Source organism: Lynx rufus, unplaced genomic scaffold (assembly GCF_022079265.1).
Source record: "Lynx rufus isolate CCGP_SWC_20201006 ecotype Redwood Valley unplaced genomic scaffold, mLynRuf1.p SCAF_1, whole genome shotgun sequence".
Taxonomy (NCBI): Eukaryota; Metazoa; Chordata; class Mammalia; order Carnivora; family Felidae; genus Lynx; species Lynx rufus.
In genome coordinates, this window is record NW_025814823.1 from 196,041,087 (window position 1) to 196,060,776 (window position 19,690).

The following is a 19,690-nucleotide window of genomic DNA, read 5'->3' on the forward strand; positions in this document are numbered from 1 at the left end:
CCAGCTGTGGCCCTCTGCAGTGAAGGAGCCCTGCCTGTTCCATAGTGGGTGTGGGGGCAGGGCTTCCACCTTGAAGCCTTCCCTGGTTTCTTCTCAGCTGTGATGCTCTTTCTTTTAACCTCACAGTGCTTTGTTTCTCTGTGGAGGAACACTCTGCCTTTTATGCTGCATTTATTTCTTTAAGGGTCTTGTCTCCTCTAGGCTTAGAGACCATAAGAACTAAAAGGTCCTTTAGAGATTCTCAGTGGTTTATCACTTTCTGTGTATCACAGAAGACTCCTGTGCGAATCTCGTGGACGCTATGGCTTTTCTCCCTAGAGAATTGGACAGACAAAATTCTGCAGCCCGTTTTGGGGCTCACAGACCTCCTGACGCCCATCTGTGACTCACGTCACAGCCGGCGTGCCTGGGTGGCTCAGTCAAGCCTCTGACTTCAGCTCAGGTCATTGTCTCACGGCTTGGGAGTTCAAGCCCCTCACCGGGCTCTCGGCTGTCAGTGCCGCTCACGTTTTCAACCCCACTCTTTAAAATAAATAAACATTAAAAAAAAAAAAAAGAAAAGAACCCCCTACCTGTGGCAGATAAGTGAGCATAGACCAGAGAGTACTGTGACTGTGGCCAAGGTCTCAGCCCATTGGTAGAGAAGCTGGTGTCAGAACCCACCCGAACTGCCTTTTCCTTGAGGACAGGACCTTATGGCATCACGGCTCTGATGCCTTGCATGGTGCCTTCACACGAGCGTTGCGGGGGCTGCTGGGGGAGCGGCAGAGAGGAGGCATGGCTGAGTGAGGGTGGGGCAGGAAGCGCAGCGGGTCAGGCCTCCCAGAGGGGTTCCCTGCTCACCAACCCTGTGTTCCCTGCAGACCGACAAGGAGCAGCTGACAGCGGAGGCCAAGGAGCTGCGCCAGAAGGTCAAGTACCTGCAGGATCAGCTGAGCCCACTCACCCGGCAGCGGGAGTACCAGGAAAAGGAGATCCAGCGGCTCAACAAGGTGGGCGCCTGGAGCAGGCAGGGCTTCCTGAGCCCAGCTGCAAACATCCCCTCCACCGCCGGTACCCCCGACCCTCAAGTCAGGAGGGGTGACTTGTGGATCGGTGAGCCATTGCTGAGGGCCTCCATGCAGCCTCGTGGCGCCCGCTGTCTCTGCCTTTCCCTCCCCACGTGCTGAGTGGCCAGCCCTGAGATGTGCATGTGCCCGCTCCAACCTCAAGGCCTTTGGACGAGCCCTTTCCTCACAGGGCCCCATCCCGCTCAACGCTCATCGTTCAGTCTCGGTTTTAACACCACTTCCTCTGCAAGGCCTCCCTGGAGTCTCATTCAGGTCCTCCTGTTGTATGCTCCTAAAGCACCAGAACCTTCTTTCATTCTCCTTCTTGCATCTTCTTGTGATTTCCTGTTTAATGATCTGTCTCCCAGTGGGGGGAGGTGCTCGCCTTCACCAGTGTATGTGCCCCCAGCGCCTGGCACCGTGCCTGGCACCAAGTGCAAGGTCAGGACACAGCTGCTCAAAGGAGTAGCTGAGCACGGCCCGAGGGTTCCTGCCCTCGAGAATTGGGACCCAGAGAGATGGGGTGCCTGGGCAGAGGCTGGGTTTTAAAGCCGAGGCCTGCTGCTTTGGGCCAAGGTGAGTGGGCAGGGAACAGGCTGGGTCTGGGGGCTGATTCTGATCCCAGCTCAGCCACTTCAGCCTCTCTGAGTCTCAGTTTTGCCATCTGAACCCTGGCTGGACTCCTTCCAGCCCCGCCCACCTTCCAGCACAGGTGCACTGACAAGAGGAAGCTTTGAAGGCCTCCTCTTCCAAGGAGACGAGTTCCCCGAAGGCCTGGAGGAATTGTCTCTGGTTCATCTTTTCCTCCTTGCCTGGCTGTCCTCCTTTCCCTCCTGCCACCTGACCTTGTTCACACGGGCTCGGCATGAGTTTGGCATTCGCTGGGCCCTAGCCCTGTTAGGGTAACCCTTTCTATTTGGTTTTGGAATTTGATAAGCATTGATTATGTCAAGTCTGGAGAACCTTGGGACCTGTTCTCAGTGGAAAGAATGACCTGTCCTGAGCTGGGGGATTTGGGGGTCTACATTTGGGCACAGTGTTGTACAGAGTGGCAGATCACAGAGATGACTCAGGCAGGATCACTGCTTTCCAAGTTTCCCTGGCATCGCTGGGGACAGAGACCTAGGTGTGGGTGACTGATGCAAGGCAAGTGACGTGCTTTGCTTGGGACCTCAGGCAAGTCTCTCCCTGTCCCTGGACCTCAGTCTTCTCATCTAAAATATAGGCAGATGGAGGGGCGCCTGGGTGGCTCAGTCCATTAAGTGCCCAACTTCAGCTCAGGTCATGATCTCACGGCCTGTGAGTTCGAGCCCCACATCAGGCTCTGTGCTGACAGCTCAGAGCCTGGAGCCTGCTTCCGATTCTGTGTCTCCCTCTCTCTCTGCCCCTCCCCTGCTCATTCTCTCTCCCCGCTCCCTCTCCCTCCCTTTCTCTTCCTCTCTCTTTCAAAAATAAACATTGAAAAATTAAATAAATAAATAAAATATAGGCAGATGGAGTAAGTAGGAGGATCAAGTAGAGCCATAACTTCCCCTTGCAGCGTCCTGGGCTTACTCTGGCTCAGCGGTTTCCTCGGGTTTCTGGGAGAGACAAGGAGACTGCGTGGGGGCCCAAGTCCAAGTTGGAGAAGGTCTTCTTTATCTCCCCACTGTCTAGGGAGGCACTGTGGGCACTGCTAATGCATGGCGAGCGGAAGCCCTGATGTCCCGGGGACTAAAGTGCAGGTGGTGAGGAGGGTGGTCGGTGTTGAGCAGGGGTCCAGAGTTCTCAAGTAACATGTTAACCAAGCTGAAGGAGAAAATCAGTTAATAGAGACCTTTTTAAGAAGGTGGGAGCACACTGTTTACAAAAAGGAAAGTATTTTGTGAGTGTGGTAGAATAAGGGTGCTTTTTTTTTTTTTAATTTTCAAAATCTTCTTTGGTGATGTTTCAGCCCATTTTCAGGCTTAGAAAGGCAAAATATTAAATAAGTCAAAATTAAAATCCAGTCTGACCACAGAAGAGTTGGGGACAGAAAGTTTGGTGTGGTAGCCAGGGATTTGGGAAGCTAAAAAATCTGAGGGCAGGGCAGTTGTTGAGGACACGGAAGCTTCCCCGAAGAACTGAATATTCTGTCTAGGTCTGGGTACTAGGAATTGAGCTGCACCTGCCCAGGGAAGGACAGAGTCTCCCTTCTACATGAGGACCCCCGTTTAGCGTGCTTAAAAGCTGTGTGACTTTGGACAGATCCCTTCATGTTTCTGAACCTCAGTTTTCACATCTGTCCAATGGGAGTGATGATCATAGTCTTTTTTTCACAGGACTGTGGAGAGGATCCAGTGAAATGATGTGTGTATCGTGTAAATGGATAGGGTAGCATTTACTAAATGGTACTGGAGGTGGTCATTATTATTGTCATTCTTATCAGGAAGGGGGTCACTAAGGTGACCTCTCCGACGGGGCCTGACTGCCAGGGCTCCTGCTGATGGGTCCATCTCCTCTCTTCCCGATCCCAGGCCCTGGAGGAAGCACTGAGCATCCAGGCCTCCCCCTCCTCTCCACCAGCTGCGTTTGGGAGCCCAGAAGGAGCTGGTGGCCTCCTAAGGAAACAGGAGCTGGTCACGCAGAACGAATTGCTGAAACAGCAGGTGAGCCCAAGAGGTGGAGGTCAGGTAGGAGGTGCTGAGTGGGGGGCTGGAGCATTCCTGAGGACCCAGGAGGGGCTTGAAATCCTGTGGAAGCTGTAATTAGTAGTCCACATTCTGGCTGTTGGCCAGGACCCCTGTCTGGTTCTTGGTTTATCCTTTCCAGCACTGTATCCCTAAGTCATTCCTCTGCCGTGTTTTTGATTTAACCATCTCTGTACCCCAGCTGTGCTATTATTTACCTAGCATTTTAAAAATAAATTTTAAATATGTTACTTTCAGTAAACTTATTTGGAAAGGAACTTTGTAACAATACTACAAATGGAAAATACTTTATTATTTGCCACCGGTAGAAAGTAGCTGTAAGCAATAAATGCAGTAAAAGCCAAGCAGTGTTATTAAACTCCAGCTGGATACCCTTGCCTGATGAAGACTCTGAACTTGAGTCCTCTTCGAGGGAAGGGAAGGGAAATTAGTAAGTACTAGAAAGGTGTTGAAGACATGCTAGCGTAAACACAGACTTTCTCCCTGCGGGGCACAGAAGGACTGAAAGGAAATTGGAAAGGCTGGAGCTCTCCCACATGTTTCTATTGGATGCCATGATTTGGAGGTTTCTAAACCATCTCTAACCCGGACGTCGTCTCACTGGTCTGCAGTGGGATGTGAAACTGCAGACGCAGAGGCAGGGAGCCACCCCAGCCACTTCTGTGCCAGCGCACCCCCAAAGCCTTGGGAGAGCCCTGCGGGTCCTCTGCTCTCGGAGCCGGGAGACAAAGTCTGGTCTTGCACCCACGCTCTGGGCCTGTGGCCGTGCCTTAGCAGGGTTGGACTGGTTGGGGGCTTGTGACCCCCCTCCTTTTTTTTTAGGCCACGGGCACCTTGTTTAAATAAAGCCTGTGTTGAAGCCCGGAATATGAAATAGAGGGACCCAGAGTTTCTCTGATTGAAGTGAGGGCTGGGAAGCCCGAGGTGCGCTCGTTCCCCTCCTCACAGCTACTGTGAGATGGGGTGAAAGCAGCAGGAGGCCAGAGCAGACTGAGCCCCTCCTCCTCACTCTCACCCCCCCACTCCACCCCCTCCCCTCTATTCCCCTGCAGGTGAAGATCTTCGAGGAAGACTTCCAGAGGGAGCGCAGTGATCGAGAACGCATGAATGAGGAGAAGGAAGAGCTAAAGAAGCAGGTGGAGAAACTACAGGCCCAGGTCACCCTGTCCAATGCCCAGGTGGGAACGGCTGGACGGAGGGAGGGGCAGCTGGCCTGTCCTCGGTGGGCAGGGAGGGGGGTGTGGAGGGTCCCCGGTGACACTGGAGGTCGGGACACTCACTGGTTCTTCTCCCAGCTCTGCCACCCTATTTCTGTGTACCTCAGCAAGTCCCTTCCCCTCCCTGACCTCTAACTCTGGCCTCCACAGTCGGAGCCACCTCTGTCACAGAACGGAAGTGAAGGACACTGACAGGGAAGCATAGCAACAGGAGGCCCGTGGGGGCTCTCCTGACCTGTGTTCAGACCCACGGAGGGCGGGCCTCACCTGCAGCCACCAGCCTGGGTTCTGCTCTGCCCCACGGGGGCCTTCCCCTCCCCCCCCCCCCGACACTGCCCTGGGGCCGAGCCAGGCGGGTAGCCGAGAGTGGTGGCTGCGTAGGCCCCCGGTCCCGGCCTGGCCAGGAAGTGCCTGTGCCAAGTCTCCTCTCCCTCCCTCCTTCTCTCAGCTCAAAGCATTCAAAGATGAGGAGAAGACAAAAGAAGCCCTCAAACAGCAGAAGAGGAAGGCAAAGGTGAGGAGGCTTGAGGGAAGAAGCAGCACTTACCTCATCCTACCTTCTTCAGGGACCTACAGTCTGAGGGGAGAGGCAGTGTTTGCTCAGGGGTCCAACTAATTAATGAGGTAATGCAGGTAGAGCACTAGGAACAGCACTTGGTACAGAGTGAGTGCTCGGGACACGTTAGATGTCATCATTGTTGTTATTCTGTGTCCATGTACCAGCCATCAGTGCCCATCTACCAGCCTTCAGCAAACTAAGATTCTGAATAGGGAAAGGGAGGAGACGGGTATCGCTGGGGGTGGCCTGTGCAGCCTATCATGGGCTAGAGTCAGACAGCAGCGTTTCTTGCAGGCCTCAGCGGACCGTTACCACATGGATCCCCACCCAGAACACCTCTGCGGGGCCTATCCGTACGCCTACGCACCCATGCCAGCCATGGTCCCACACCACGGCTTTGAGGACTGGTCCCAGATCCGCTACCCCCCGCCCCCCATGGCCATGGAGCACCCGCCCCCACTCCCCAACTCACGCCTCTTCCATCTGGTGAGTCTGTGCCCCTCCTTTGCTCCAGGATACACACACAGGCCTCCCCACACACTTTCCAGAGGGCAGGATCAAGTGAGGGGGTCTGAAACTGCATGCTGGGTTGGCTCTTTGCCGAACAACACTGTGGTGTACAGGCAGATGTCCAAGCCTGGCAGGACTCTCCAGCCCAAAGCTGCTCAAGGTCACCGTTTTGAACAGAAAAGGCTCAGAGGTCAGGACAGGAAGGAGGGCTGCCTCCAACCAAGCAGGCCAGGGGTGTCAGATTTGAGTTTGACTTTTTCATAGAACTTCTGCATGTAACCAGGTACCGGGTCCTCACCATGCATTCTCTCCTTTGCTTTTCCTTCTCTTTTCTCCTTTTCAGTTTCCCTTCCCTTCCTCCCCACTCCCTCCCCGCCCTTCTTTATTTCCTTTTCCTTGCTTATCATTCTTTCTCCAAAGAGCTGCTGTCCCCTATCCCATCCTCTGCATCCTTCTGCCACAGTCCTGCTCAGGCATCCCTGCTCCCACCTGGACGATGACATTGCCTCCTGCCTGGCATTTCTTCCAGCTTCTCCTGCTAGGCCCTGTCCTTACCCAGCTTCTTGAAACACTGGAGTAGAGTGTGGGACTTAAGAGATTGGCTCTGGGCTTATATAGAGACCTAAATCCGAAGCTTGGCCACTTTGTTTTCTTTTTTTTTTTTTTTTTTTTTTAAGGGAGTTTTTGTTTTTGTTTTGTTTTTTTTTTTTTAGTTTATTTATTTTTATTTTAAGAGAGAGAGCGGGGGTGGTGTGGGGAGAGGCAGAGAGAGGCACTAGGCTGGATCTCACGCCCGGGAGATCATGGCCTGAAATCAGGAGTCAGACGCTTAACCAGCCGAGCCAGTCAGGTGCCCCTTGGCCACTTTCTTAGCTGGACGACCTTCAACAAGTTTCTTTAACCCCTCTGAGCCTCAGGTTTACCTTACCTGTAAAATGGACGTGGCAACCTGGGTTGTTGTTAAGGATTCAGTTGCACTAGATTAATGTGTATTTAGCGCCATGCTGGCATGGTAGCTGCTACTGTAATTTCTGAGCGTGGTCACCGATTACTAAGCACCGGTCCTGTTGTAGCCAGAATACACCTGGCGGCCGCCCTGTGGAGGGATGCGCAATCAGAGCTCCCAAGTGATGGACTCGCCCACAGCCAGGCCTGCGGAACCAGGTGAGTGGGAGCTAGTACTGGGTCTCATCGTCCCCTCGGGGAGATAACTTCTCACATGGCAGGTGTGCCCCAGTTTGGGGCTGATCTCACCACCTTCTGATCTTGGTGGAAGAGAGGCCTCACTGTGCAAAACAGTGTTGCGAGAATGGGAGGTGACTGCAGGCTGAGGGGACTGAAGTCATTCATTCATCTGAGTGTGGTGTCTAATCGCTGGGTGCTGTGCTGGGTGCTGGGTGCCGAGTGAGGAGAAACAGATACGGTCTCTGCCCCTATGGAGCTCACTGTCTAGGGAGGGAGGCAGAAAGGAATAAAATGCACGCCAAAAAAAAAAAAAAAAAAAAAAATCACACAAATGGGCCTTCAGTTGCACTCAGGTGCCCTGAAGGAAGAAGGGTAGATACCGGGGGAGCCTGACCTGGCCCGGGGACAGTGATGTTTGAGTCGAGACTCTCAGAATGCATGGCGTTAACTCGGTGAAGAGAACGTTCTTGCAGAGAAATGACAAATACATAGGCCTTGGTGGGAGGGAGGGAGGGAGGAAGGAAGCAGACTGGAGGACCAAGAGAAGACTGCAGGAGCCAAGAACAAGGTGGAGAAGGAGCGACGGGCGAGGCGAGGTGAGGTCAGGGAGGGAGGGGAGTCCAGGCCGTGCAGGGGCTTGCAGACCGTGGCAGGGGGCTGGTCTTTATTCTAAAGGAGATGTGGATTCCTTGGACATGTTTAAAGCACAGTGGCATGACAGATTCGATTTGCATTTTGTTTTGTTTTTAATTTATGTTAGAGAGCTAGAGGGGGAGAGGGGCAGAGGGAGAGAGAGAGAATCTCAAGAAGGCTCCGTGCTCAGTGCGAAGCCTGATGCAGGGCTTGATCCCTTGACTCTGGGATCGGGACCCAAGCCGAAATGAAGAGTTGGACGCTCAACCGACTGAGCCACCCAGGCGCCCCCAGAGTTGCATTTTGAAAAGCTCCGTCAGGTCACGGTGTTGGCCGTAAACAGTTGGGGACTGGCGGTTTGTTCACTAGTCACAGGAGGACTGCAGGCCCTTAGTGACAGCCTTTGCTTTCTGCAAGGCTGCGTGGGGCAGAAGGCACCATCTTGCCTGTGGGGGCGAGCGTCAGGGAAGCTGAGTCCTTCCCAGCACAAAGAGGTGTTTTCTAAGGGTTGTGGCCGTGCAGCGATAGAGCCAGCTGTGCCAGGAGACAGAGTGCCCCTCGCAGAAGGTGCCCCTCACAGAGGCTGCAGGGGGACGTGGAGGCAGCGTGGTTTGGAAGACGTAGTGGGTGGCAGGAGGCATTGCGCCGGTCTGCCGTTTTCTCATGGTTCCCCACAGAGCCCTAGAGGTTGTGTGGAGCCCGTCAGAGGCTGCTGTGACGAGGGGCAAGTGGGCAGGGCTGTCTCCTCCCCCAGAACTTCTCTAACTCTGGGATGTGGAGCCAGACTGGCTAAGCTCAAACACTTCCTAGATCTGGAACTTCAGGCAAATTTTTAAAAATCTCTCTGTGTGCCTATTCCCTCCTCCATAAAGGGCCGATAATCTGCCTGCTTCACAGGGCTGGACAAGGATTGAGTGACAAATGTACCTAAGGTACTAGCCCGGGGCCTGGCACTCGCCAACACTTAACTCTAGGTGTTACGTTCATCGTTACTTACTGGTTTCTGTAGGCCTTTGGAACCTACTGTATCGTATCATCTTTTAAAGTCCTCAACATTTTTCTTTATTTAGAGTCTACGAAAAATGACCGTGAGGGGCCTCAGTGAGACCAGATTATGTCACTTGGCTCCACCTTCGTCTTGCCAGAGCCACCTGATCTCAGATTACTGAAAAACTAGAGGCCACGTTCTGTATGCAGCCAGCGCCCCGGCCGGATGGGAGGCTGATGGGCCACCAGCTTGTGCCCCAGCCCGACCTGAACTGTTCACAGACTGGAGAGGCTCCACCCAGAAGGCTTCCATCTGGGGCCCCTCCTGTGGAGTGGCCAGGAGAAACTCGCCACCCTGCCACCAAGTGGAGAGAGGCCTCATCTGACTCTGACCTGCCATGCTTTGCAGAAGCGCTGGGGGACGTCAGTCTCAAGAGTGGGGTCCAGCTGAGACCCCTTCCTTTCAAAACTTCCCCAGAAGTGGTTCCAGCCCCTCTGGGGACCACGTTCAGTTCATGTGTGTGTTTGATTTTCGCTTCAAGCTCTGTAGCAGCAGGACCTGCCCCATGCCCATCCCTTCCCCTCTGAGGAGCTGCAGGAAGGGCAGGTTTGCCCCCGGACACAGAAGAGAATGACGGGGTGTTCCGTTGCAGGGCCCTCCACCTCCACCCACCAGCCTTGCTGGTGCCATGACAGCCTGGGATGAAGGCCACGCCAGTCACATGCGCTGAGGGGCCCACCGTGAAGCTACCAGAGCCCCGGCCCTGCAGCTGGAGGCTTGTGGTGTCAGAGGCCCAGAACAGGGTGGCTGGCTGTCCCTGGGCAGCTGTTTGCACGAACCTTGGACATAAATCCAAGTTGAAGATCAGTATTCTGTGACTTGTGTTTTTTTTTACGTCCGGGCTAATGTTCTCCTCCCAGTCAGTGAGAGTGCTGCTTTCCCTGCCTCTTCCCTCTGTGCCCCATGGCCCCTAGTCCCGAGAGCACCGCCCCGACTCTCGGCAGATATCCCCCGGGCCCTGCTCTGCGCCTCCTCGAGGGTGGGCAGCCAGGGGCAGTGGACAGAATCTGGGCTGAGAGGTGACCTGGGTTTGTATTCCAGTCCTGCCCCTCACCTACCAGAAGACCCTGGGCGAGGCTGGCCCTTCTGTGAGCCTCAGTTTCCTCGCCTGTCAAATGGAACACTTCATCTCAGCTCCAGCTGCCTGGAGAAATGTGGGAGGGAACGAGAGCGGATATGAACTGGATTTATAAACTCCAAATGCCGAGTTAGAGAAGCAGAGTGGGCTGGGCCTAGGTAGAAACCAAACAGCAGGCGCCCAAAACACTCCCTCCAATTCTTTTTCCGTCCTTCTGCTCCCTCCCACCCTCCCCAGCTAGGGTGGTCCCATGGAGGAAGCACCACAGTAAGCTCAGCTGCTGCAGAAAGGCCTTTACTGGGAACACAGGGGTGAGTCTAATACCGAGAGCCAGGATGAGGGGAGAGGGCACATCCTGCAGAAAAGCAGGGGTGGCATCCCTGCCCAGGGGCCTCAGCCTGAATGCACTAAGGGCTGGCCCTTCAGACAGGCTCAGGGGAGGTCCGCCCACAAGGGCTTCGGGCCCCTCCTTCATGGAGACGCCATCCCTGACACGGGACGTGGCCCTTCCTCTCACGTCTGCCTCGGCTGCTCTCAGGGAGCACTGTGGGGTGGGGGAGGGGGCTTGGGAGGGGCCCCTCAGGAAGGAGCGAGGCTGCATGATGGAGAGGGGGAAGATTGGGCAGTGTGGTAGACCCAGAAACTTCTGGGCACTTCAGTGGTGAGATTTGGAGGCAGTGGGAGATGCCGGCCCCAAGGTTGAGGTCCGGGTCAGAGCAGAACAGTTGGATCTGGATCTGGTTTTAACTTGGGCTCCACTGAAAGTGAATGGCTCTCACTGGAACAGAGAACTGGAGAGAAAGGGGAGTTCTCCAGCACTCTCCATAACACACAGCTGTGGGCACACAAACGGTTCACGTCCCCCATATTTGCGCAGGTAGACAGCGTTGGCTGTACCCATGCACACGCACGGTCACACACACCTGGAGGCACGTGTGCAGACACCCACATGCGCAGCAGTACAGACGACAATCGTACGCGCACGTTTGGGTCAGGTCGGGGCCTTGTATATTAGTAAGGGGTCTGTGGCGGGAGTGTGTTGTGGTTAGAGAAATGGGTTCCTTCCTGAACAGAGTCCCTCCCCAGCCCCTGCATGGTGGACACAGGGTGGGGCAGGCCTGATTTACTTCCCGTTGACTGTCAGGGCCGCCTGCCGCCTCATGTAGGCCAGGATGTCCATCTTGACGGTGCTGACCGTGGTCCGGTGGTACCAGCGCATGAGGGGCACGCCATCTGGCCCCACCAGGAACTTCTCAAAGTTCCAGCGGATGTCATGGACCTTCATGGGTTCCCAGAAGAGGCGGTTAGGTGAGCCCAGGAGCTCCGAGGTGGGTGGGCAGGAGTTCTGCAGCAGGGGTGAGACTGGTGTCAACCCTGCGTGGGGCCCTTCCCACCTCCCACCCTGGGCCTTCCTGGCAGGTAGGGGAACAGCCTGGCACTGCGAAAAGAATACCAGTTTGGGAGATGAAAGTGGGGTCCTGGGACCAGCAGTGGCTTTAGCAGGTTGTGAGACTCTTAGCCAATCACTTGTGGGGCCCTGCTTGGGCCTTATCTACAAAACGGGCTGTTGAGAGCCTAGTGCCTGCAGAGTCTTATGGTTGCAATGATAGATGCCAAGAAACTCCCCCAGAACCCAGAAGCAGGGGAGGGTGGCCCAGGCCTTGTCTCTGCATGGGCGGGAACAGGAGTGGCTGCAGCCCTGTTCAGAGCCGGTGTCAGCCGGGCCGAGAGACGCCCGCAGAGGTGACCGTATACTCACCTTCAGGAACGTGTAGAACTTCTGCTCTTTCTCCCCGTTCACATCCCCTTTCTCAAAGAGTTGGAAATTGGGGACGAAGCCCCCACCTGGTCGGACATGCCTACAAAGAATATTCTTATGTGGGTCCCAAGGAGATGGGCACAGGCCCAGAAATGACAAGGAAGGGACTGAACAGGGAGGGGGTGTTGGGAATCTGGATTTTATTCCACACCAGGCAGCTGGAGCTGATATTGAATGGGCATAGGCATAGTGTGGGTCTGCAAGCTTCTTTTTCCAGTTTGGTACCTTCTCAGTAACCCTGCCCCTGCCTACACTCTTCCCCCACCCACCCCTGCCATCCCATCGTGCACTCACATGCAGTCATCCCTGTCCCTGACCCCTCTTTCGTTCATTTCAATGAATGGGGTTCCTGGAAGGGGAGCATCGTTCTTGGTGGCTAAGTATCTGTCATGAGTAGGGGCCAATGCAAGAGATGCCCGGTGCTTAGGCGGAGGCACAGGGCGGGGCTGTGCTTTCTCAGAGGAGCTTTCTCGGGACACGAAGCAAGCACTCACTTGAGGCTGGGTAGGATTTCCGAGTTTTCTCCTGGTTCCTGTTTTCCAAATTGGTTACAGGGGAAGCCCAGAATGACCAGACCAAATGGTGCAAGCTCTTCCTGTAGTGCATTCAGTTCTGGGCCAGGGAAAAAGAGGGCAGAGGTGAAGGTACTCTGTATCAAAGAGCCCCGCGTCATCCGTACCACTCCTCCTGCTCTCCCATTGGATAGCTGAAATCATTGAGGCCTGACAGGCGAAGGGCCTTGCCCAAGATCGCCCAGGGAGTGTGGCACCACTGGGATGCGAGTCCCATCCTCCTGACTCCAGTCTGGTTGGGTTGGAGGTCTGGGGAGAAGCGAGAGCAATACTCTTCCTCAAATCAGTAGTCAGTCACCTGCCTGCCCACTGCCACTGGGCCAGTAAGCCGAGGGCTCCTGCCAGACTGTCGGGATTGAGTTGCCTAGACCAAGAGCCATACATCCCCGGGCAGAAGACAGGATTTCCTGGGGAGGGGGTGGGAGATGGGCGGGGCCATCACCACCCTCCCATACTTCCCCAGCTTGAGAATCAAAGGGAGGCCCTGGCCCAGCACCCTAGTCCCCTCGATGCACCTGGTGCACCTGGCCTCTCGTGCAGTTGCCAGCACCCAGCCCATCTCTTGCACAAACACTCTGCTCTCTTCCAAGAGCTACACAGAAGCATTCTAGCCAGAGCACCCAGTGCCCACTGGGCCATCCAGCCTGCATCATTCCACGTCCAGGAATTTGCCTGAGATTGGCAGGCAGACATTCAGGGTCAGGTTGCCCTTGCTTCCCCCAGCCCCATCAGCAGACTGTGCTCAGCCCCAGAGCATTTTCCTGTGGGTAACGTCAGATGCCTTTGGCCTGCCTGTTCCCCCAGGTTGTTGACTCTTAGCCCCAGCTGAGAAGAAAGGAGGGAGGATACGAGGATCATGAAATCTCGGTGAAACACCTCATACAGCCACTGACACACAACTGGGGGCCTCAGCCCAACTGTCTGCTTTCCAGATAGGGGCCAAGAGAGGCACCAGGGCAGATGGGAAATTCAGGATAAAGCTACCATTTCTTACTCCAGTGAAAGGACACTCCAGGTACAAAACAAATCTCTTCCATCTCGCTGCTTTCGGGGCAGTTGAGGTACCCAGGGAGGAAGGATAACTGGGAATGTTCTAGAACACGTCTGAAGGTGATCAGACCTTGGGCTTACATAATCTTCACAAAAACACGGAACACAGGGGCGCCTCGGTGGCTCCATCGGTTAAGTGTCCGACTGCAGCTCAGGTCATGATCTCACGGTTCGTGAGTTTGAGCCCCGCATCAGACTCTGTGCTGACAGCTCAGAGCTTGCGGCCTGCTTCGGGTTCTGTGTTTCCCTTTCTCTCTGCCCCTCCCCCACTCGTGCTCTGTCTCTCTCTGGCTCTCAAAAGTAAATAAAAACATTAAAAAAATAAAAAAATAAAAAAACCCATGGAACACAGTAGAACTGGGATACACGGTTTGGCATTTCGTGATCAGTCACCCCTCTCCCCTTGCATCAAAAACGCTCCTGTGATTGAAATGTGCCCAACTGGCAGAAACAGCCCCAGAGCAGGGAGGGAAAGTGGGCTCTTACCAACGTACTGGCCTGTTAGGCCTCAGTAGCTGGCCACGTTGACAAACAGGATGTATTTGCCAGCATACTGCTTAAAAGGGATGTACTCCTCCCCATCGATGGTCAGGGCTCCGTACTCATAGATAGTGCCGCTCCCGCCAGCGTGGCAGTCCGTCTGAAACACAGGAAGACCGGCACCCGGGAGCAGTTAGAGCTGGAAGGGAACCTGGCATCTCCGTTTTCAAGACAATAAAAGATACCAGTAAGGGGGAGTGACTTTCCCAAGACCACTCCAGAGTGGACCAGAACCGAGCTCTAATTCCTTATGCAAAGGGATGATTACGAAAGCGCTTAATCGTCTGGTGAGCGTATGGAAACCCGGAGAATGATTTACGGTGACCATTACTTCCACTTCACATGCCAATTTGTGAACATTTGCCAGGCTTGGAGGGAGACCATGCTGGTGCTGGAGGTTGCATTTCTGGGTGCTGATGGAGACTCCTGGCATGGCCAGTGCAACCAGCCAGGCAAGTGATGATGTGGGCCTGAATGACAGCATTGTGGAAGAGGGACTGGACAGAAAGGAGGAAGTGGCAGTGTAGAAAGGGGTGATTCGGAGGTTCCAAATCCGGAGGGCTGGAAAGCCGAGGCTGTTGCTATAAAACAGGGAAGCAGGAGGAACCAGGAAGGGGAAGGGCCTGCTGAGAGGATTTGGCACCACGGCAAGGGGAAAGCCTGGCACGCATGAGACGTTCCCTGCGAGTGTGCAGCTGAGACGACTGTTATGCCTCCCTCTTTGCTGCCCTACCCCCAGTCAACCTCCAGAACAAGTAGCCAACAATGGACTCTGAGGTGGGGGACCTGGGGTCCTCGTCCAGCTCTGCCACTAACACTTTGTGTGGTCTGGTGCTAGCCCTTTCTCTGGGCTGGGTCTCAGTTTCCTCTTTCATAAGATGAGAACCTCGAACTGGACCAGCTTTGCTCAACCCTGCTGACTTGTCAGCGTCACTATCAGGAGAGGAGGAGTGGGATCCCTGCCAACCAGCACGACATTGCATCAGACCCTTCTCTGTGCCCGCCCTGGCTCTGGTACAGACTACGAAAATCTGGGCCTGCTCTCGAAAGGGTGACTCGGCATCAATAACACAATCAGCAGAGGCGCTGGTCGTGATGGGAAAGGAAAATGTTGCCACCACTGTAGCAGGAAATCTCTGGCCCTAATGTCGTAGGAGAGGGGTCGCAAGACAATAAAACAAATCAAATGCAAACCACCATTATAGACCAGGAGAGACAGAGACAGGTGGTTGGAGTTACAGAAGCAAATCCACACCCTCTCCTCCCCATCAACCAAGAAGACTTCCTGTAGGCGAGGTACCTGGGCCCAGTTGGGCAAAGGGAGTCATCTGGCTTAGCAGGGTGTGGCCCCAGGACAGTACAGAAAAGCCACCCTCTGTCTGGAAGATGCCGCAGGCCTGCTGAGCCAGATGAGGCAGGGCTCCCTCCAACAAGCCAATCCCTGAGAGCTGCAAACTCTCTTCTTGGCTTCGATGCAAATTCCCTGCTTTCCATGAGGCTGATATTCCATGCCCTGTGATTTCTGGTGGGTGCTGGAGGCAGGCCTGAGAACTAAGCTCAACATTCCTCTAGCCCTTGGGCCTCCTTGGCCCCAGTTGGGTCGGTTCCACCACAAAATACAGACAAACAGGACACAACAAACATAGCCCAGCTGACCACAGAGGTCTAGCAGCCAGAAGGAAAGGCCTCCCTACACGTCTCTCCAGCCTCTCCAGCTCTTCCAAAACTCCACCCTAATCCAAAAACAAATTCTGGGAAATGGAGAGAACAAAAGCCAAGAGGTTGTCTAAATAATGGAAGCTTGTAAACAACGGGAGGATCAGCTTCTGGGCACAGCTTCGGGCTGGGGGTGGGGCAAGGGGAACCTCTTCTCACTAGGTTTTAGACATGGCTGGCTCTGGGGCCCCGGGGCAAGTGAGCCAATTTTACTCTCCAAGCCCCAGTCAGCTGACAGGGGAGGATATTACCACCCACCTCCCAAAATGGCTGTAAGAATCTATAGGCAGATCAAAGAAGTCTGGAAGACCTCTTGGAGAGAAATCCCCACGTTGAGGTATGGATACTGGTTATTCTGCCTGAGGCTAGGGTGAAGGGCCCTGATGTCCCTACATTATTGTGAAGAGGCCTTTGATGTTCCCCAGCCAGTGTAAAGAAGATGATGCACTGTGCAAGGTGTCTCCAGGAGAAGGGATGATGACAAAGCCTCCGAGCTTTCTAGTGGGGACAGTGAGGCCGGGGTTGTGGATTCAGACTGATGGGGGTCAGAGGGTGGCCTATGGTGGCGGAAGCCATGGCCTGTACTCACCATTGAGCACTGCTACCCAGTCCTTACGCGAGCTGTGAGCCTCCTTCCCTCCTCTGGGCCCAGGAATGCCAGAGCCCTGCACCTTAAACAGGGAGGCCAAAGGAGACGGTGGGGAGAGGCAGCTCAAGTGCCTCAGGCCTGCCACGGTTGGATGAGACAGGAGAGTGCTGGTGACTTGGGAGCTGGAGGGGGTCTCAGCCAGGACCCCGGCTGGCTTGGGCTGCTGGTCTTGGATCTTTCTCCTCTTCATCTACCACTCCTATCGATGTGATGGTATGAAAGGAGACCTGGCCTGGGGGCAGGAGACCTGAGTTCTGGGCCTGGCCAGGACTCCTGTAACCACTCCTTTCCCTTCTGTGGGGCTCTGGCTCCTCGCCTGTCAGGCTCAGATTCAGTGCTGTCTTAAGGGCTCTTCAGTTCTGTCAGCCTGTGGTTCCATGATTCTCTCTGCCTGCTTTAGTCACCTAGAAACCAGCGGTTACTAGGATCCTATGCACGTCAGCAGCTGTTACCCTTCTTCAGCTTCTGCAAAGTCCTTCTGCACAGCAAGTACAGAGAGCCTGGGTGGCTTTAAGCTGGACTGGAGAGGGGACACAGCAAGGAAAGGAGGATTCCTTTTGTTATCCAAGCTCCTTCCTTTGAACTGGGAGGAGGCAGCCAACCCTTTGAGACTGTCACCTACTGTCTATCCCATTCCTCACAGGCCCCCCATCCTATCCCTTGGCCCTGGAATTGGGGGGTAAGGTAGGTGGTTGAGTCTTAGAATCCAGCGCTATGACATTTCGACTCTCTAAGGGCCTGGGTGGAGAGATGCACATACCCAGCCTGTTAGCCAACAGGTCCTAGCTGGTTTGTATCTGATAGGATCATACCTCACCCTAAGACTTCTCTAGACCATACCCATCCTGTTCTCTCTGAATCCATCAATTCCTCCCCAGACAACACATGGCTATGATGAGTTATTCACGGGGTCCACATTCTTACCCCTGGCCTTCTTGAGTCAGGGCCCAATCTTCTCTTCTCTGGCTCTCCCCAAACAGGGTAAAGGACTGACTCCATGGCGCTGGGCTGCCTACCCCTACCTCTACCCCACACCACCATCTTAAAACTCAGTCCCATCTCTGCCCTAGAAAATGAGTTGGGGATAATGAACAGGGCTGGATACAAAGGAGGAGGCATGGAAGAGGTGGCTTCATGGCCATCCAATTTCTATGCTTACTCCAAAGAGAAACAGACTCAATAGGATTTAGCTGAGGACAGGACAGGGGGATAGAAACATACAGAAGGAACCCTGTGCTTGGAAAGGGCTAACTGAATAGTGAATAGAACTTTGGAAATAGAATTATGAACTCCTCGGATATTAAAATAAAAACCCAGAAGATTTTAGAAACACAGAAGCTCAAAGCTTCTCTTGAGCTTACACAAGCATGTGGGGTGTGTGTGTGTGTGTGTGTGTGTGTGTGTGTGTGATGTGTGTTGGGAGGGTGGAGACAGAAATCTCTCTGTTTGGGTCTATCCCTTTGCCTGGTTTCAGCTTCCCACCCTGGAAGAGATCTACTGGGCCCACCTTGGCATACGCTGTCCAAAGACATAAGGACACTGGTTCACCCCACTCCTGGCCTCAGCATCCCCACCCTACCTAAGGCTTTGCTCAGGCCACTATGGGCAGTGGGTGTGGGTAGTGAGGCTGCCCCAGAACTCTGCCCAGACCTTCAAGGTAGATTTTGCAGCTTCTCCAAGCATCCTCTCTGAAACCATCAGCTTCATTGTGCCCCTGACCACCCCCACACCCGTCCCCACCGATGGAGAAACTGAGGCCCAGAAAGGATTGAAGATCTAGCCAGAGTGCTGAGTGGTGTCACAGATCTCTACGCCTTCTACCGACGCCCTGGAATCCAAGTGGGCATTTCTACCTGCGTTAATTCTTGAGCTAGAAGAGCCCCCACCACAGTTCTTTGAGACGGGAACTACCCAGCTCCTTCCCTTCCGGGAACCTCCGCAGCCAACCCAGACCCCGGGTCTCTGCGCCCCCGCCCCCTTCAGGCCCGACTGGAGGGGAGTAGCTGAAGACAGTCGTGTCATGCATGTAGCAAGGCGACTCTGAGGCAGCTGTGGGGCAGAAGGGGTCAACTCGGCGAGAATGCCCCTCCTCCCTATACATTCTGCCCACCGGGGGCACCCAGATCACCCATAGATGGAGCTGTGAAGACCCGCGCTCCGGGTGGGGGTCCCGGCGGCGGAGAGGGAGGAACCGGAGTTAAGGGTCCTCGCACCAGGTGTTGCCCTTCTGGAGGGGAGCCTGGGAAGAGGGGTGCCTCGCCACCGAGAAATGGACACCTGGGGGCTCTGCTCGTCCCGCCAGGTCCCCACCCCGGAGGCTCACTCACCTTGGACTTCTCCTGCCCCCGGCTCGGCGGGACGAAGCCAGCCAGGAGCAGGGAGAGAAGACAGGACGCCCGCAACAGGCGGGCCATGGCGGGCTGGGGGCGCGTCTCGGGCTCGCCTGAGACGCGGTCTGATCCCGGGCCACCGCCGTCTGAGGTGTCCGACGCTCCCAGCCACCTTTCAAGCCCTCAGCGATGACCAATCCGCGGCCGGGCCGGAGTCCCTGTAGCCAATCGCAGGGCGACTGGCACTTCGGGGGCGGGCACTCCTTCTCCTCCCCAGGCTCCGGGCGACAGTGACATAAGCAAGTCTGGGCAGAGATGGGAGCTGGTCCTGGTGAACCCATGGGGCGGCCCCCTCTTCTTTCGGCTCTAAAGTGCAGGAGGAGGCAGGCACAATATCCTCCAGCACAGCCAGGGGAAAGGGCTTTAAATAGCACCGAGGAACGAATGCAAGGCTCAATCCTAGGAAGCATTTCTTAGCCCTAGGTTTTAAAACACTCGTGGTGTGCCCTCTCTCCTCTTTCCTCCATTCCAGTTGAAGGGATGTTGAGGATTAAAAATGTCTGCAAGATCTGACGTGAGCCTTCAGGAACATTTGCTCCGTGCAGGTTCAGTGCTTAAGAAGCAAACGGTGGGTGCCCACGGATTTTGCGTGAGGTACACTGGGGTACCTCAACTGATGTGGGAGCAGAAAAGTACGTTTGCTCACTGTGTAGTCTTGAATGCGTTGCTTTCCCCCTCTGGGTCTTGGTTTACCCAACTGTGTAATGATGGGACTAGTTGTTGACCTCCTGAAGACCTTCTGGTTCTAAAATAAGTGACAGACCTAGAACAGAAGTTCCCGGAGAGCAGAGACCAAAACCACCACCTGGAACAGGGCCCAGAACACAGGTGCTTAATATTTGTTGCATTAATCAATCAAATAATTCATTTCTCTGCTTGGGGAGAACTGCTGATGAAGTCAGGCAGCTCTAGGTCTGGGCTGTCTTGTATGATCCTGCTCGTAGATAGGGGAATGCGTTGGGATCAGTGCATTCCCAAATCTGCCCAACTACCAGAGTCCCCTGGG

At 54.7% G+C, this 19,690-nt stretch overlaps 2 protein-coding genes across 4 annotated transcripts in view; one reads left to right on the forward strand and one right to left on the reverse strand.

Moving 5' to 3' along the window:
• The window catches only part of TNIP1 (TNFAIP3 interacting protein 1), a 46,820-nt gene extending 37,143 nt beyond the window's left edge, over nucleotides 1–9,677 (forward strand). For 2 of the 3 annotated variants that reach the window (XM_047092279.1, XM_047092285.1), the window contains 7 exons: nucleotides 864–992; nucleotides 3,545–3,676; nucleotides 4,771–4,896; nucleotides 5,384–5,449; nucleotides 5,789–5,980; nucleotides 7,078–7,168; nucleotides 8,893–9,677. In XM_047092279.1, the coding sequence (XP_046948235.1) occupies nucleotides 864–992; nucleotides 3,545–3,676; nucleotides 4,771–4,896; nucleotides 5,384–5,449; nucleotides 5,789–5,980; nucleotides 7,078–7,168; nucleotides 8,893–8,927 (771 nt within the window). In that variant the 3' untranslated portion in view covers nucleotides 8,928–9,677. The remainder of the gene's footprint in view (nucleotides 1–863; nucleotides 993–3,544; nucleotides 3,677–4,770; nucleotides 4,897–5,383; nucleotides 5,450–5,788; nucleotides 5,981–7,077; nucleotides 7,169–8,892) is intronic. The other variant, XM_047092282.1, reaches the window with a different exon arrangement.
• A 549-nt stretch (nucleotides 9,678–10,226) lies between these two features.
• Nucleotides 10,227–18,708, reverse strand: GPX3 (glutathione peroxidase 3). Its single transcript, XM_047092289.1, has 5 exons — nucleotides 18,622–18,708; nucleotides 13,876–14,029; nucleotides 12,262–12,379; nucleotides 11,708–11,807; nucleotides 10,227–11,293 (listed from the first exon to the last, which is right to left on the reverse strand). Exons 1-5 carry the CDS (start codon nucleotides 18,706–18,708, stop codon nucleotides 11,072–11,074), a joined length of 681 nt encoding a protein of 226 aa, XP_046948245.1. The 3' UTR covers nucleotides 10,227–11,071.
• Between the last annotated feature and the right edge of the window lie 982 nt (nucleotides 18,709–19,690).